The 18,749-nt window shown below is 38.7% G+C and overlaps 1 protein-coding gene across 3 annotated transcripts in view; it reads left to right on the forward strand.

The window, feature by feature from the left end:
• LOC131157675 (tRNA (guanine(37)-N1)-methyltransferase 2) overlaps positions 1-18,749 on the forward strand; it is a 44,363-nt gene that overhangs the window by 12,501 nt on the left and 13,113 nt on the right. For 2 of the 3 annotated variants that reach the window (XM_058112007.1, XM_058112005.1), the window contains exons 7-9: positions 4,557-5,082; positions 5,158-5,277; positions 5,448-5,609. In XM_058112007.1, coding sequence (XP_057967990.1) covers positions 4,557-5,082; positions 5,158-5,277; positions 5,448-5,609 — 808 coding nt within the window. The remainder of the gene's footprint in view (positions 1-4,556; positions 5,083-5,157; positions 5,278-5,447; positions 5,610-18,749) is intronic. The other variant, XM_058112006.1, reaches the window with a different exon arrangement.

Genomic DNA, 18,749 nt, shown 5'->3' on the forward strand with positions numbered 1-18,749 from the left:
TTTCCTTTCCCCATTGCTGCACCTGACCTCCTTTGTAAGGGAGTCTTCCACCATGCTAAATTCTTCTCTGGAGTCTCTCCTTAAAAGCTTTGTCCCTGCCACACCAGAATTTTCTCTCCTCATAAAAAACCTTCCTCATCTCGGCGCTTATACGAACTAACTTCTGGCAAGCATACACCTTACTGCCCTCTAATCTATCAAAATTTGGGCACGAAATTGCATCAATCTCCCCCATAATAGCTCCTGGGTTTTTACATCTTAACCCCCCTCCCCCCCCCCCAAAAAAAAAATTTTTGGACACTTCCAGCTTTGTTACATTTTTAATACCATAGTCTAATTCTAGTTCCAAACTATTAATAGTATGGGTATGTACCAGAGTTTGATCAGCTCAACTTGAAGTTTGGAGTGATGGATTCTGAACTTGAAGTTTAACCTTCTCCTTCCCACTGCTTGTTTCCTGAGCTCTTAAGGACTGAAATCTGGCTCTTCCCGTTCTTGAAATCCGGATCTGACTTGTCAGATTCCCCATTTCCCTGTCCAGCATCTTGAGCTTTTCCATTCACCTTCTGCATAGAACCCAAGGAATGAATGAGGACCTGCCCTAGACTCCTTATTAGAGTGCAACTTGGATAAACCTAACTCTTGTGCTTGCTCAAGTAAATGGCTCAGTTTATATAAAAAAGAAATACCCCCCTTATCAATTAGTTGGGCCAGGTCCAAAACAAGAATTATACCTCTCAGTCTATTTCTCTTTGCTTCCTCCCCACTGAATGCATCCCTAGCAGCCTCTGAAATGAACAACTCCTCCGTCGGAATCCTAGCTAACCTTCTCAGGTAATTCCAACTGTTTGACGAAGATTGCAGCCTTCAGAGGCTGCTGACTGTTTGACAACTGGTTGGCTATGGTTGGTTTGGGCAGATTAACGGTAACTGCTGCTGACTTTGGAAGCTCAGCTTTGTTCATCTGAACTACACCTCCACATCTACAGCATCTACGCTCCGCAATTGCTGCCAATAACCCGATCTCTAGAGAGGGCTTTACTATTGTGTCCCTCGCCTCCGTATATATTACTTTCCAGCACGACCTGCCTCCACATTCTGAAATGTGGATGACCATCTGCTGCCATAACTCCCAAATCTTTCTGTAACTCCTTCACCAAGTTGCAGAAAACATTTGCGAATCTTATCCGTCCCTCTCATTTTGTGCCGCTGGGAATGAACACAGAAAATCTCTTACAATTCCAGCCCAATCCTAACTCCAGCAACTTTCTGACCTTCGTCCACCTAATCGACAGCCAATAATTTGTAGTACCCTTGTGAAAACTCCAAAAACCCCTCTCCATTTGACCAAAAACCATCAATCCTTTGACAAACTACAAAACGGCCTCTTCTGAGAACTTAACCAACCCTTCTGTTATGAACATCATTCTTCTCGACCACGAGCAACAATGATCTCCCCTTGTCCTTATCTATATGCAGATCGAAGGATTTTCCTTCAATCTGATTCGCTTGGCATATCATAACCTAATCCAATCTTCATTACAGTGAACTTGTGGTGGCATTTCTTTTTGAGAACTTTTGACACCACCCTCCAAATGCTGTAATTTCTCCTAAGGGAGATATTTTGTGAACCATATGATACCAAGCAGGGGAAGGGGAGAGGGAGGCCAAGAGCAGGAGTGGGAGCAGCCATTGTTGTGTATGATATATTCTAGTATTATATAAGATATAAGATATAAGGGCTAATTTATGGGGATTGGGGGATTATTATCTCGGATTCTTGTAGGATTTCCTTTGAGATCACTAATTTTTATTTTAATTTGTATTCTGAGGAGGATGAGAGTAGATTAATGGTGGAAGGGTTGGAGTGGGATCCTTTCTATGTTGATAGGATAGCTTGGTTGGAGAGACCTTTTGAGGACGAGGAAGTTACGGCTACCTTTTTGGGAAGGAGAGGGATAAAGCTCCTGGGCTAGATAGTTTTAATCTAGCTTTCTATCAAGATTGTTGGGTGGCAGTGAAGAATGGCTTGATGAAGGTTTTCAATAAATTCTATTGGAATGGGACTTTAAGTAAGAGCACTAACTCTATCTTTATTACTTACTTTAGTGCTGAAGAAAAGTAGATCTATTAAGATTTATTATTGTAGACCTATTAGTCTAGTATCCATTGTTTATAAAATAATCACTAAAGTACTATTTGGTTGAGTGTGGTGCTTGATAAGACTATTTCTAAGGCTCAGAGTGCTTTTGTTAGAGAGGGGGGGGGGGGGGGAGATAGATCGGGGATGCCATTTTGATTGTGAATGAAGTCGTTGAGGACATTAGCAGGAGGAAGAAGAAGGGGCTCATTTTTAAGTTGGATTTTGAAAAAGCTTATGATAGAGTGAGTCGGAACTTTTTGGATAAGATTTTTGTGAGGAAGGGGTTTGGAGAGAGAGATGGGATAGATGGATGAAAGGCTGTATGTCTAACGTGAATTATTCAGTGATAGTGAATGGTGAGGCTAAATCTTGGTTTAGGGCCACAAGGGGGAATAGACAAGGGGATCCTATTTTCCCATTTTTTGTTTGTTTTAGTGGCTGATGTTTTGAGTAGGATAGTTGATAAGGCGATGGATAGAAGCTTAGTGAAAGGTCCAGGAGTGGGAAGGGAGGAGATTGTGGCGTCACACCTTCAGTTTGCTGATGATACTATCTTCTTCTTAGAGGATCATAGGCCTTCTTTATTAAACATATTGGGGCTTCTCTATATTTTTGAGGGTGTTAGGGCTTTAAGATTAATTTGGGGAAGAGTGGTATCACGACAATTAACTTGCTTGCAAAGCTTGTCAGGTAGTGAGCTTTGGAGGTAGGGGATGTTGAGTTGGAGTGGCCATTGTCCTATCTTGGGGTTCCTTTGGGGGGTAATCCTAGATCAGTTAGTTTTTGGGATCCGGTGATGGAGAGAGTGTCCAAGAATTTAGATGGGTGGAAGGGAGCTCTTTTTTTCTTTGGGAAGGAGGATTGCCCTAATTCAGGCTTTTCTTTCTATACCCCTGTTGTATTTTATTTCTATGCTCAAAATTCTAGCTGAAGTCACATGTAAGATTGAGAGAATTATGAGAAATTTTCTCTGGTCAAGGGTAGAGGGTTTTAGGGATTATTTGGTTAGATGGGAGGTGGTTTGTAGGTCTAAGCAGGAGGTGGTTTGGGTCTTGGAAATTTGGTGTCTTCTTACACGACTCTATTGGCTAAATGACTTTGACAGTTTCCACTAGAGGATTCTTCTTTGTGGCATAAAGCTATCAAAAGCAAGTGTGGACTTGATGGGAATGGGTGGTATACTAATTTGGGTTCTAGATGTTCTTCGGAAAGTCTGTGGAAATCTATTTCCCAGTTTTATCCTCTCTTTATTCTTCATACTAAATTCGTGTCGGGTAAGGGCTTCAATATCTGTTTTTGGGAAGACCTTTGGTTGGGGAATATTGATTTGTCCACCTCTTTTCCTCACCTATTTTGTTTGAGCTCAGAGCAGAATCATTCCATGTATTTTGTTATTGTAGATCTGGGTGGTCCTTTACCTTCTTAGGATTTTCACCTCAGGAGATCATTGGAGACAATTGAGTTATGTTCTTTGTTGGTTATGTTGAATAATTTTCGGGTATCCTCAGAAGCTGATAGTCGATCTTGGTTGTTGGATCCTTTGGGGGTTTATTCTTGTAAACCTTTTTGTGAATTCTTGGTTAGCATCAATTTCTCCTTTCCAGTTTACGAAGCTGTTTGGAAGGCCAAAATCCGCCCTAAAATCAAAGCGTTTATTTGGTTGGTTGTGCTTGATAGGATAAATACTAATGACTTGTTGCAGATTAGGAGGCCTTTAAAGGATCTCTCTCCAGATATATGTGTGCTTTGTGCTCAGAATTTGCTCCACATATTTTCTTGAATCGTGATTTTGCATGGAAGATTTGGAACAAGCTATTCAATTATTTTGGAGAAAGTTGGGTTTGTCCAAGAACAATGGAGGAGTTTTTTGCAATATCTTTTGTTGGGTTTGATAGGAAGAAGGAAGGAATTGCATTATGGAATTGTGCTTTATTTGTGGTTTTTTGGGGTTTGTGGAAGGAATGTAACTTGCTTATATTTTCAGGGAAGAAGTTATCATATTTTTTGGTGTGGGAGAAGGTTCATTTTCTGGCTTCTGTATGGTGTGTGGGTAGTGGAAACTTCAAGGGGATGTGTTTTTCAGATATTCAGTGTGATTGGCATTCTCTTCTTAGGGTGTGCTGATTTCTTGTGATGATTTTTACACATTTCGCTTTTTTGATTTTCTCTTGGGGCTCGTAGATTTCGTTAAGATGATGTCTCTTCACCTGATTGCACATTCTTTCTCTATCTAGTGAATTTCTTTTGTTTCATTTGCTTGTTCATTGCTTGTTCCTTTTGTTCTTCAAATCATATTTCTTGATTGGATCAAAGTCTACATACCATCAATCTGTTTATATTTTCAATTTCTCTATTTTTCTTCCCCTGCATTTATCTTTTGTGATGTTCTCTTTTGTGTCTTAATTATTTGCAGAAAAATCAACCAAGAATTAAAACCGTTGTCAATAAAGTTGGAAGCATTGCAAATGAATTCCGTGTACCAAAATTTGAAGTTCTGGCAGGTAAAAATGATATGGTTACTGAAGTGAAGCAATATGGGGCAACATTCAAGCTTGATTACAGCTTGGTGTATTGGAACTCAAGATTGGAACATGAACACTTAAGGTTGGTTTCTCAGTTCAAAGCAGGGGAGATCATTTGTGATATGTTCGCTGGTGTTGGTCCTTTTGCTATCCCAGCGGCACAGAAAGGATGTCTAGTGTTTGCAAATGATTTAAACCCAGATAGCATTCATTATCTGAAGATTAATGCAGAAATCAATAAAGTTGATGATTGTGTAAGTGCATACAATATGGATGCAAGGAAATTTATTTCTCAGTTGATGGCAGTGCCTATTCATGAGCCTGATCCAGAATCTGATTCACCCATCCTCAAGCCCCATGAGAATTGCAGCATACTAGCTGATTGGGAATCAAATTCAGAAAATAAAAAGTTGATTGGTAATATTTTTGTTGGATTTAATATCCGTCCTTGTAAGGTGTGAATGCATGATCAAATATTCATGACTTTTGCAGTCAGTGAGAAGGAAGTACAGGGTAATGGTTTAAATGACCAGGAGTGTGCGGAAGGTTTGTGTGTGAATATTGATGTGGCAGCAGCTACATTTAAAACCCAGCCAGAAATTTGTCAAGAAGGTATGGTTGGCACCAGAATGAGGCTTTGATTTTCATGCTGTGATATTATTGCTTGGAAAAAATTTTAAGAGGCTTTCAACATATTTAATATGGAGTTGAAATTTTATACTGTCTCAGTCACTGTCTCTATTGAATGGAATAGTTAACCTTGTTTTTTGCGTTTTACTCAGCAGGAAATGGAAGTGCTGGCACTGCAGGCATTTCTGTAGCTGATCGGAGAAAAGAAGGCGGAAATAAGAGAAAGAGAGGCTTTGGATTGTGCCTTGGAAAGACCTGGGAGCATGTTGATCATGTCATAATGAACTTACCTGCTTCAGCTCTACAATTTCTAGGTAAATGTGCAATTCTTAGCTTGATTATTCTCTCTCTCTCTCTCTCTCTCTCTCTCTCACACACACACACACACACACGTGCACACAAACATACACATGTACATGCACACACACACTCATGCATTCAAGAGAGGCTAAGAGAGTATTAGACCATCTATCTCTGTACTCGCATCACCTTTTCTAGATAACTTTTTTGGGTTACTATTTTTGAATAATCATGCTTAGAAGTTAGAAGTTTAAAAACATGACTTTTTCATTTTGGTACTCATAAAATTCAATTTTATGATGAAACCCCCTCCATTCACGGCCAAAAAAACCCAAAAAAAGGAAAGAAGAAAAAAATACAAATATTTTCTTTTTTGATGTTGGTTCAAATGGTCTTAAATTTGCTCCAAAAATCTACTAAATTATGAGGTGATCAATTCATCAGCTACCTTCCAAAGCAAGAGATTTGATGTAAGCTGGGCCAAGGTGTACATATAATTGAAGTAATTGGGACCATAAAATTTCTGTAACTTTAGGGGTTTGGGCATAATTGTTGACACCCTATTTTGTTTAGCCAATTTGGGGTAATTCTCAATTTAATTGCGCAAATAAGGAGCAAAAAGAAAATTAAGAGCAATTAGCTAAGAGTCTTCTATCTTTCCTAGTGCTTTAACATTCGAGTGAGTTTAGAGCAATTTTAGGGTCTCAATTTTGCATTTTGAAGCTTATGCACCCTTATTACCAAGATAGTAGGATGTCCTTGATAGAAATATCCTTCTTACATCAAGAATAGTAGAAAAGAGTGTCTAATTACTCTTTAAGGGTGTTTTTGGAAAGACGGTAATTAGGGCAACACCCTAGCTTCCAAAATTCTATAAAAACAAAGCTAGGGGCTTCCTATAGGTTGACGGAGAGAGAGAGGAGAATATACCTTGGGGGAGGAGGAGGAGACCTTAGGGTTGCTTATTTCTCTTGGGATTCTTGATATTCTCTTGGTGTTCTTGAGAGATTTCAATTAAGGATTCAAGATTGAAAAAGAAGAGGAGGATAGTGAGATTATAGTATATTGATAAGTGCCCTTTTTAGGTCCACTTGGTTGAGATTCTTGAAGATGAGCAGGGTATGGATCATAGAGGAAAGGCCCAAGGGAGTAGAGGGGAATAGCTACATGGGAGTGGTTGATGCCTTTGAGTTATGTCTAGTGCCAGACGTGGTAATCCCACAAAGTTCAAAGCCCTCGAATTTAAAAAGTATGATAGCTTGAACTGCTCTTAGACACATTTAGTGATGTATTGCAGAAAAATGGCAGCCTATGCACATGATGATAACTCTTAATTCACTGTTTCCAAGACAACCTGATTGGAGCAGCACCGAGATGGTACCTTCAACTAGACCGGGGGCAAGAATCCATACTTGGAAGGATTTAGGCAATGCCTTTATGATCCAGTACAAGCTTGTGCTTCAAATGGTACTAGATAGGTTGACTTTACAGAACTTGAAGAGGAAGCCCAAAAATCATTTAGAGAATATGCATTCTGGTGTAGGAATATTGACAGCTTGGGGTCGCCAAGCTGTCAACAAGTGTGGATTGGGGATCCGGTGCCTCGATGGGGATAGTGATCCAAACATAATTTATTGGTCTTTATTTGCTCTTTAAAGTTTTATAGAGTTGCCACTAACTTTTTATTTACCTAGGTGTGGTTCAATTCACCTAATTAATTACTACTAATTAATTGATCAACTAGTTGAATCTGGGGTCCAAGTAATTGATAGTCATGGGTTTGTGTACTTGAGCCGATTTCAGGTGTACAATTATGTGAAGGGAAGACACTAGCACCTCCTACATTTGTTCCACAAATGGTACCTACTGAGAGATGTATTATTGTCAATAAATTGTCCTTTAATTGATTTTATTACCAGTCCATTTAATATTTGTCCACCTTGCATTTCTCACAATAATTTTATATGGAATGCAAAGCTTCCCTCACTTCAAGAAACCAATAGGGAGTGCTAGTGTGTCCCTCTACGACATCCATTGGTCGGATGTATACACAAACATAAATATAAACTAACGAGCCTCAAAATATAATAAAACAAACCCTAGGACATTCACATTCCTTACCAAGCAGTCTTAATAGATGTAACTAATTCGTGATAATACCCTAAATAACTATGGCTGAGAGGCAATTAGACTACTTTCCTAATACAAAAGATATTCAAGATCATGTGTACTAAGCTAACTAAAAGTTTCCAAATGAACTCAAAAGACAACTTTTCTAAAATTGGAGATTCTAAAAGTACTCAAGAAAATAAGGGGAGAACAATAAAACTTCTATATATAAGGAAACATCTAGGTGCTTCAAAACCTTTTTTATGGTTTTTTTTTTTAGAAAACATTGCACACTTAATTTTAAGAAAAATACTTCACAAAAATAGACGTAGAAAAGCTAAAAACCCTAACCATCACTTCATAGAATTTTAAAAAATTTTCTGTAGTTTTCTGCATTTTTATAATATTTTAATCATTTTTAAGGAAAAAATTGAAAATAAAACAATAAGAAAAAAGCTCTATCACTTATACTAAATTGGTAAATTCTAAATACTAATGAAGAAATAAATTAATATATATTTGTTATATTTTATTTTTTATTATTTACATAAAAAATATTTATAGGAATAATAACATAAATAATATTAGTAGTACAACAACAACACAACAACAACAATAACAAAACCAAGCCTTAAGTCCTACTAGGTGGGGTCAGCTACATGGATCATTTTCTGTCAATTTATGCGATAAATAATATTAGTAGTAATAACGACAACAATGCAATAATTGTAGCTCTAAAAATAAGATAGTGATGCTCTCCTTTTATTTTTTGTTTTATTTATTTTTGGCTTATTGAAAGATGACGACGATGATAATAATAACAACAACAAAATAATAGAACTGTGGAAAACTATTAAATAAAGAAACAAAAAATAAGAAAAGAATTTTTTGGACTTTTAGATTTTTTTTTGATTTTTCTTGAATTTTAATATATTTTAACTAATTTTTGAAAATCAAGAGGAAAAAAATTGACACATTTGGTCAACCAATCTAGTTGAACCGATTGATCGGTTCACTTCGTTAAATGGTCACATGAAGGGCATGTGCCCCCCCCACCTACCTCCAACATGCGCTAGGTGTCACGGGCCAAATATTTCACACCTTTGTGAAGGGTTGTGTGGTGCTAGCCAAAACACTCTTGCTTAATTAGCTAGCCTAAATGTTACTATGGTTTTACAATAGAACACTTCCATTGTCATTAAAAGAAATGTTAGTTGAAGCATTATGCAATTCATGAAAGTAATGGCAGGCAAGTGGTAAACACTGAAGTAATGTAATTCATTAAGCAACACCTTTGTTAACAATGTGTCTCAAGGGAGGCAAGTAGGCTAAACACATTTACAATGGCTAGTGAGTTTTACAAGTTGATGAATACTCACCCTCGCCTAAAGAGCTTTCTATGCAATTATCACTTTGACACTAGGAAATATCAATATGTTCGAGGAGCCATACTCGTTTTTTTAGCCTAGGGAAGAACTATCTTTGAAAAATAATCCTTCACTAGTATATACATGATGGTAACCTGTCCCAAACACACGAGCAAAGCAGTCACAGGCAAGCATAATGTCCTGAACAAGCTTGGTTTGTGACACTCCTCCATTTATGCGGTCGACGTCCCCATAGACTTTGATTGTAGGTGCTCTTCAACTTTGTCCACGAATGGTTACATGTCTTCTGCAGAAACCCAGTTGATTTCTTTGTCACCAAGGCCTTTCCACTTCACTAAGTACTCTTGCTACTTCTTCCTTGAGGATGTGAACTCTATTTTTGCAAGGATGTTTTCAACTTCTCGTTTGTTGGGTTGCACTATCTTCACTTTTGCTTTGGTTGACTGACTTTTACTTGGATATTTGGTTTTTGCATTAAACGAATTGAGGCAGCTGACATGAAATACAGGATGCACTTTCATCCAAGTTGGAGAGTCAATCTTGTAAGAGGCCTTCCCAACTTTGGCTAAGATGGAGACCGGTCCTTCATATTTCCGAAGTAGTCTCCTATCTTGTCCTTGTGGTTACCTAATCTGTTCAAGATTGAGTTTAACAAGTATCAAGTCACCCCAACTTTGGCTAAGATGGAGACTGGTCCTTCATATTTACGAAGTAGTCTCCTATCTTGTCCTTGTAGTTACCTAATTTGTTCAAGATTGAGTTTAACAAGTATCAAGTCGCCTACGTTGAAGTGTTGTAGTCTTCTCCCCTAATTTTCCCACTTCTTCATCCACTTTGAAGCTTTCTCTAGGTAGGCTTGGGTAATCTTTACACTTTGTTTTCATTCTTTGGTGAAGATGTTCGCTTTGGGTTTGTTTCCTTTATACCATTCATCTACTGTGTGAGGTAATAATGACCGCTAGCCTGTAACAAGCTCAAAAAGACTCTTGTTGGTTGTAACATAATTGAGTCACATCAAGTAGTTGTACCCAATTCTTCTGATTGGCATTGGCGAAATGGCGCAAGTACTCTTCTAGTAGCCCAATGAATCTCTCCATTTGTCCATTTTTCTGTGTATGATAACTTGAAGAGACATCAAGCTATGATATGAGGATTCTGAAAAGTTCTGTCTTGAAGCTGCCAGTGAATCTTGAGTCTCGGTCACTGATGATATCTTGGGAAACACCCCAATATTTCACAATATGTTTAAAGAACAATTGTGTCATCTCCTCTGCGAAACAATATTTTGGTGTAGGTATGAAGATACCATACTTTAAAAACTTGTCTATGATCACATGTGTGGACCCTTCATTGGTGATGAAGTCCAATGAGACTCTCTCACGGTTTGGTTGGTATTGGTAGGGGCTCCAACAGCCCTGAAATCTTCTTTTGCTCTACCTTGTCTTGTTGGTAGGTGAGACAAGTTTGGGTATAATCAACCATATCATCACGCAGGTGCGGCCAATAATACCTCTGCTTTAGTAATGCCAATGGGCGTTGCCATCCTAAATGTTCAGCCCCCATGGTGTCGTGACACTCTCTCAATAATGATTTCCTTAAATCCCCAGCTCGTGGCACAAAGAGCCAACTACCATGGATCATTAGCAATTCGTCTTCCATCTAGAACTAACGTTCTTTGCCTTCCTACATCAGCTTCATGAGGTTCTGTGCAACTCGATCTTTGGCCAAGTTCTCCTTGATGCGCTCCCGCATCGTTGTGGTAACTATACTTAGTGTCAACTATGTTACCGTATGTAAGGCTGCTAGCTCAGCCTTCTTGCTTAGTGCATCCGCAACTTGGTTCATGGGCCCCGCCCTATGCTTAAATGAGAAATCAAATTCTGCCAAGAATTCCTGCCATCGGTCCTGCTTGGGTGACAACTTCGACTGTGTGAAGAAGTGGCTAACATATAATTTATTTTTTTTCACCACAAACTTTGACCCAAGTAGGTAATGTTGCCACACACGGAGACAATGAATCACCGTTAGCATCTCTTTCTTCTGAGTTGTGTACTTCTGTTCTGCTTCACTAAACTTACGACCGCGCAACAAGATATTCCTCCAATAACAAGACTCCTCCAAAGGTGTAGTCTGATGTGTTTGTGTGTACCTTGAAGGGTTTTATGATTTTCCAAAGAGCAAGTACTAGATCTCCTATCATGGCATCCTTCAAGTCATCAAAGGTTCCCTAGCACTCCTTTGTCTAGTTCCACCCTTGATTTTTCTTCAACTGTTCAGTTAAAGGAGCAGTTCTCCTCGAGTACCCCTTACGAACTTCCTGTAATAATTGACAAGATCGAGAAAAGAACGCAGATCCTTTACTGTCGTTGGGATCTTCCATTCTTGAATGACTCTCACGTTCTCCATATCCATCTTGATATGACCTTGTTCAATCACATGACCAAGGAATTTTATGCTCCCTTGAGCGAAAGAGCACTTCTCTTTCTTCACATGCAGACTGTTTTCCTTTAGCCTATCGAACACCTTCCATAGATGCTTTTTATGTTACTCCAGAGTGGAACTATAAACAGCTATGTCATCAAGGTATATCATGACAAGCTTGTCGAGGTACTCATGAAATACCTAGTTCATCAAGGTACAGAATGTTGCAGGTGCATTCGAATGGCATCACCAAGAACTCATATGCCTCATATCGTGTCACGCAAGTTGTCTTTGGTTCATCCCCATAAGCTATTCTCACCTAATAGTAGCTTCACTTTAAGTTTGGTGAAGTACTTTGCATGACTTAGCTTATCAAACATATCGACAATTAACGAAATAGGATACTTGTTGGGCACTATCACCTTGTTGAGCGTGTGGTAGTCTAGAGACATCCACATGCTCCTATTATGTTTCCTCTAAAACAACACCGGTGCTTTGAACGGTACTTTGGAAGGACAAATATGTCTTGTTTCCAATAGATCATAAAGTTGCTTTTTTAGCTTTGCTAGCTCTAGAAGCACCATCCGATATGACCCCTTAGCAAGTGGCTTCAATCTTGGAAACAACTCAATCTCATGTTCAACACCCCATCGTGGAGGCAAATTGTGAGGTAACTTACTCGGCATAATCTTTTTGTACTCATCCAACACAGCTTGGATGGTCGTAGACACTAGCTCTTGGCCTACTTCTTCATCTGCCACCAATGTGGCTATATACGTCCCTCCACCCCTCAATTCTTTCTTGAGTTGCATGGCTAAAAGGAACTTTTCATCATTGCTTTTATTCGCAATGGCTTGTACCATGCAAGGGTGATCTCAAATCAGACAAAGGGAACCGGAAAAAGGAATCGGTACTACCTTAGTCTCCCTTGGGAATTCCATTCCCAAAATGACTTGGAAGTCATCTAGTGGCACCGTTGTGAAATTCGCATGTCCTGCCCACTACTCAATCTTCACAGTGACTTGCTCGGTTACTCTTAGAGTAGGCTAGACTACAGAGTTAACTGCTTCTATGCATCTTGAATCCTTCTCCAAGGATAAGCTAAGTCTCCTTTCTTCTGCCTGTGAAACAAAATTATGGGTAGCTCCGGTATCCACCATAGCACGGGTGCTCTTCCTATTGATCCTCAAGTCGACCAACGTCAATCCTTTCGCTTGTGTAACTTCTGATTCTTTTGATTGCCTCACCAATGTGTTCACTAGTCGCATGTACCCATCCTCAGGGTATCTTCCTCATCCTCTAGTGTCCCCTCCATGATGGAAGCTTGTAAGGCATTAAGTGAGGACTTGCGAGGGTATTCAACAATTCTGTGAGGGAGTTGACATAAGAAACATTAAATCTTACCCTTACCATTAGGTGTGTTGGATGCTCGAGAGAATGAAGCTTCCTTTGAAGTTGGCGCCTTACTATTCACTCCTCCGCTTTTGGGTTTGCCATTTTTGAAAGACTTTCCGCTGTTCCCACCCACGCCACTCTCTTTGGATGAAGAGAAATTATCTCTAGCATACAATCGAGCATTCTGTGACGGCTTATGCAGTAGACAAGTCTTGGACTCTTTGTCTATGAAGTTCTGTTCTTGCTTACGGTTTCGACCGCTCAAGAAAATAGAACAACTTGTCCTTCTTTGACATGCTCCGGATATCCAACATCAAAGCAGAAAATTGTTTCACATATTCCCCAATTGACCTACTATGCTTGAGGTATTTTAGCTTTCTTCTAATATTGTATTCACTACTCAACATTCTCAGGAAAGAATTGGACCTTGAGTTCTCTCTTCAAGTCTACCCAACAACTAGTGACATAGCATCCATTCTCAATTTCATTGTACTTGGTACGCCACCATAGCTTAGCATCACCAACCAAGTACATAGTTGCAGTATTCACTTTCACTTGTTTTGAGTTCATCCTCATAATGCGAAATTACTGCTCTGTATTAAACAAGAAGTTCTCCAACTCCTTGGCATCACGAGCACCTCCATAAGCCCTAGGTTTTGGTACATTGGTCCTGCTAAACTCTGGAGTGTTAGAGTTTCCCATAATAAGAACCATCACATTCACCTTCGCAGTTAGATCATCTATCTGTGCCTGCAAGGTCTCTACAACATGGTGAAGGTCCTCTAACAATTCCACATTAAACTTTGTTGATGTCTTTATGATCCCTCCAATTCATCAACACGTTCAGTAAGTTGGGCCATCTCTACAGCCACATTGTTGGCTGTCATCTCAGCCTGTGCTTCTAGCACACCAATTCTCTCGGCATTGGTTGGCATGGCTGTTTACCAAAGATTTCCCAATCACACAATGAAGGCAATTGAGTGCAACTAGCAATTGACCGAGCTTTGGTATCAAGTGTCACGGGCTGAATATTTCACACCTTATGAAGAGTTGTGCAGCACTAGCTAAAACACTCTTGCTTAACTAGTCAGCCTAAAGTTTACCACGGTTTACCAATAGAGCACTTCCATTGTCATTGAAAAAAAATGTAAGCGGAAACATTAAACAATTCATGAAAGCAATGACACGCAAGCAGTAAACATTGAAAGCAATGTAATTCATTAAGCAACACTTCTGTTAACAATGTGTGTTTGGTGCGGGAGGCAAGCAGGCTAAACTTGTTTACAATGACTATTAAGCTTTACAAGTTGATGACACTCACCCTTTCCTAAAGAGCTTTCTATGCGATTCTCACTTTGACACTAGGAAACATCAGTAAGTCTGAGGAGTCATACTCCCCTTTTTAGCCTAGGAAAAAACTATCTTTGAAAAATAACCCTACACTAGTATACACATGAGACAAGCGGTCATAGGCAAGCATAATATCCTGAACAAGCTTGGCTTGTGACATTAGGGTATGCAGGAACCGTAGCTGTAGTCCTGCATGGCGCTTCCGACCCACAACCACTATTGATTTTTGCTGCCAACATTCGACTCTCACACCTCCGACCTCTTTCCAACCTCTGATAGTTGCCGTCATTGCTTGTTCGTGAAAGGAAGTTGAATGTCTTTGTAACAACCCTTCCTTGGCTGCATGGCCGTGGGCACCTTCCTGGTTTGTCATTTGTCCACTTTACCCAGTACCGAAAGTTCTATTTTTGCTAGCATAACAAAGTTACACAACTTGGTTCTTCTGATTTCAGCCACCCTTATGTCTTATCCTCTCCTCTTTACCTATCTCCATAGCTTTTGATTCTAAGGGTGCAATTTCACCATAGCAGAAGTAGTCGAAAAATACTGGTAAAGAACAAAAATAAAAAACCATCACCCCATGAACCCCATTGACTATTTTTAGTTCACGCTAAAGCTTCAATCAAGTCAAGAAAAAGTAATGGAGTACTACTAAGCATACTAGAACCATTTAAGAACGCTATATAAATAATGAAAAAGTTCATACTAATCATTTATAACAGCCATATAAAATTCCTAAGAATGTGAAAGCATGACCTAGATTCATACCTTGTTCGTATTCAAGAATATCAACCAAGAAGACCCAAGAAAAGCACCTTTCAATATACCATAATCTCACTATCCTCCTCCTCTTATTAAATCTTGGATCCTTAATAAAATCTCTTCAAGAACACCATGAGAATATCAAGAACCCAAGAGACATAAGCAACCCTAGGGTCTCCTTATCCTCACCCAATTTGTTCTCTCTCTCACTCCCTTAACTTGATCTTGAATCTCCTTCCTCTCTTCAAATGTTTCTTTTTAGGAAGCCCTAGCTTCCTTTTTATAATTTTTTTTTTTACAAGCTAAGATGTTTCCTTAATTGTTTTCTTTCCAAAAATGCCCTTAAAGAGTAAGGGATTTCCTTCCGTTGTCCTAAAAGAGTGTTGGACACTCTTTTCACCTATTCTTGATCTAAGAAGGATACTCCAATCAAGGATATCCTCCTATCTTGGTAATAAGAGTGTATAAGGGCTTCTAAATGCAAAATTAAGACTCTAAAATTCTCTGAACACACAACCCACACGTTAAAACATTAGGAAAGATAGAAGTCTCTTAAATAATTTTTTTTTTTAATTTTATTTTTGCTCCCTATTTGTTCAATTAATTAAGAAGTACCCTTAATTGGTTAAATTGACCGTGGACAAAATAGGGTGTCAACTGTTGCCCCTTTTTATATGTTTGCTATTACGGATACATATTAAGATTCATTCCTTATATTCATTAAGTAGGAAGCATATAAAGACAACGACCATTATTTTGATTGCAGGGGCAATTTAGCCAATCACAAAGTCACATGAGAGTAAGCATTGAGAGAAAAATGTAGGCCCTGCATATGTCACTACATTTGGAGTGATGGTTAAGGTTTTTAGGTTTTCTTCTTCTATTTTTGTGAAGTATTTTTCTTATAATTTGGTGTGTAATTTTTTCTTAAAAACATAAATGAAGGTTTTGAAGCACCATATGTTTCCTTGTATGTAAAATTAAGTTTTATTGCTCTTCCTTAATTTTCTTGAGTACTTTTAGAATCTTCAATTTTAGGAAAGTTACCTTTTGAGCTTGTTTGGGAACTTTTACTTAGCTTAGCACATCTTGAATATCTTTTGTACTAGAAAAGTAGTATAATTACTGCTCTTGGCCTTATTTTTTTAGGGTATCGTGAATTTAGTTACCGTTATTGAGATTGCTTGGTAGGGAATGTACATGCCCTAGGGTTTGTTTATGTTTATGTTTATGTTTGTATATATGTTGCATATTCAATCCTAAAGACAAGAAATAATTAATCTAACGATGGATGCCATAGAGGGACACACTAGCACTCTATTGGTTTCTTGGGATGGGGGAAGCCTTGCCTTCCATATCAGACTATCATGAGGAGTGCAATGTGGACCAATATTAAAATGGAAGGGTAATAAAAATCAATTAAAGGAAAATTGATTTGGAGTGGTGATTATACATGGTGTAGTAGGTTCCGTTCGGGGAACAGGTGTATAGGAACTCTAGTACCTCCCCCTCACATAACCGTACCTTCGAAATTGGCTCTAGTGCGTAGATCCATGACAATCGAGTCCTTGGATCCTATGTTTACCTAATTGTCCACTTGGTTGATAGTAATTAATTAGGTGAACTAAACCACACCTAGTTAAAAAAAAGGGTTAGTAGCGACTCTGTAGAACCTTAAAGAGCAAATAAAGACCATTGAGTCATATTTGGATCGCCATCCGTGTCAAGGCGTAGGATCCCAGGTCCACACGTCTTAATGATAATAATAAAATAAATAGCGAAAGGATCCCATGTCCACACGTCTTAATGATAATAATAAAATAAATAGCGAATGATTAAATTTTAATACAACTTATGAGGGGCAAAAGGAAGGGAAGTGGCTCCATGGCTTTCTTGAGCCCATCTCTAACCCAGCAACTGCCCCTGCTCCTACCTTAGTTAACTTCAGGGTACTGAATTACAGTTTTGTTGGAAATCATATTTTTAGTAAAATATTTCATATTGCCTCCTTTCTGGAGTTGTAGCTTTTCAGAATCTAAGATCCCATTGACCATGGCTTGTCTCTGATTCTGATTGACTAAAGGTGTCAAGAAATTTTCGTTTCTACAGTTTCAACAATAGCATGACTTTGTATTGGCATGAAAGCTTGGATTTGTGTATCATTTAAACCATCCCTACAGTTCTGAATTGTAGTTTATGGCATTTATGAATGTATTCCTAATGTTACTGGGTGAATATTGCCTGAGGGGCAGATTTCTTTTGATATATTTTAAATTTAAAAACCACACTTTGTATTTTAAAGGCCAAAAGAGTGCAACCTTTGTGCAACAAGATGGTTGCAAAGGTACACTACCAAAGCTAAAATAAGAGGAACAAACAGAAATCAAGATTGACTAATTCAGAACATCTAAAAAAACCTAGAAAAGACCAAGAGAGGAGAAATGATTGAATGGACACCTAATGGAATATAGTAGTGTTGCCCAAGAGTTTGCTTATGATTGTTTTGTTCAAGCTCAATGATTCAAATCAATGAACTGGCAACAGCATTAAAACCATCTTAATTCCTTCCCATTCCAATATTTCTAATCCTCATTGACCTTGACATTGCTCGATGTCCACCAAAAGAGAACACACGATCTTCATCAATCTCATCAAGTAATGCACTGGCACCCCTTGAATTAAATTTTTAACCCTGCTTCTGATTGCATCATTATTTATTCCATATGGGAGAAGATTGGTTTTCTTGATTTTTATATCTGCTGTCTGTTTGTGCACCTTTGTGTTAATATTTATCCAAGTTGTGAATGTCGTTGAGTGCCTGTGGGATGGTTAGCAGCATTGAGCAGCTTAAAGCAATTTTCCTTTTTTTTTTTTTGCTTTCTCTACTGGCCTAAATACACACTCTCTCTCTCTCTCTCTCTCTCTCTCTCTCTCTCTCTCTCTCTCTCTCTATGCTATAGACACCCCATTTTGTCCGGCTATTATATAGCAAAATTAAGGTGTTTTTAATCCATTTTAGTTTTTTAAAAAAAGTCTCAAATAAGCATAATTGGGTTGGTTTTTTTGTTTGGCTTGGTGATTTAGTTTTTTATTTTTTTTTGAAAAAAAGAATGTTGTAATAACAAGAAAGGTGCTGTCTAAGGTCTTGGCCTAGCAGTTTCTCTCTTGGCTGGTATTTCAAATTGGTCATTCCCACCACCTTGAGGAAAGTATCCATTCATTAAAGTGTATTATAGAATCCATGGTTTCTTTTTTTACAATCATTCCTTCGCATTTATATATACAACCAAAAAATAGTAAATATAAGAAAAAAAATAAAAGCAGATCTTGACCCGTCCTTGGAGCTCCAATTGGGCTTGGCTTCCAAGAGATCCTGCACCTGCACACACAATAGATCAAAGCTGAGGTTAGTGGCAACCCAACCAAGAAGCCCAAATTTTGGGCTGAGTTTGTAAATTTGGGGCCCACAGGGGGCCTGTGCTGGACTTAATGCCCAATTTGGGGCTACTCTTACATTTAAGGCCTACTGTGGGCCTGTGTTTAACCTAAAAGCCCAATTGGGGCTTATTGCTTTACAGATTTGAAGCCCCAAATCCAGCCTAGCCTGCTCCTAGAAGATCCCCCACAGGTAGCCCCCTGCTCCACTACGCTGCCCTGTGCCAGCCCCAAGAAAATACTGAGCAAGACAAAATCTTGTCCCCCTCCCTTAGTCTATAAATAGAAGAGTAG

Source organism: Malania oleifera, chromosome 6 (genome assembly GCF_029873635.1).
Source record: "Malania oleifera isolate guangnan ecotype guangnan chromosome 6, ASM2987363v1, whole genome shotgun sequence".
Lineage (NCBI taxonomy): Eukaryota > Viridiplantae > Streptophyta > Magnoliopsida > Santalales > Ximeniaceae > Malania > Malania oleifera.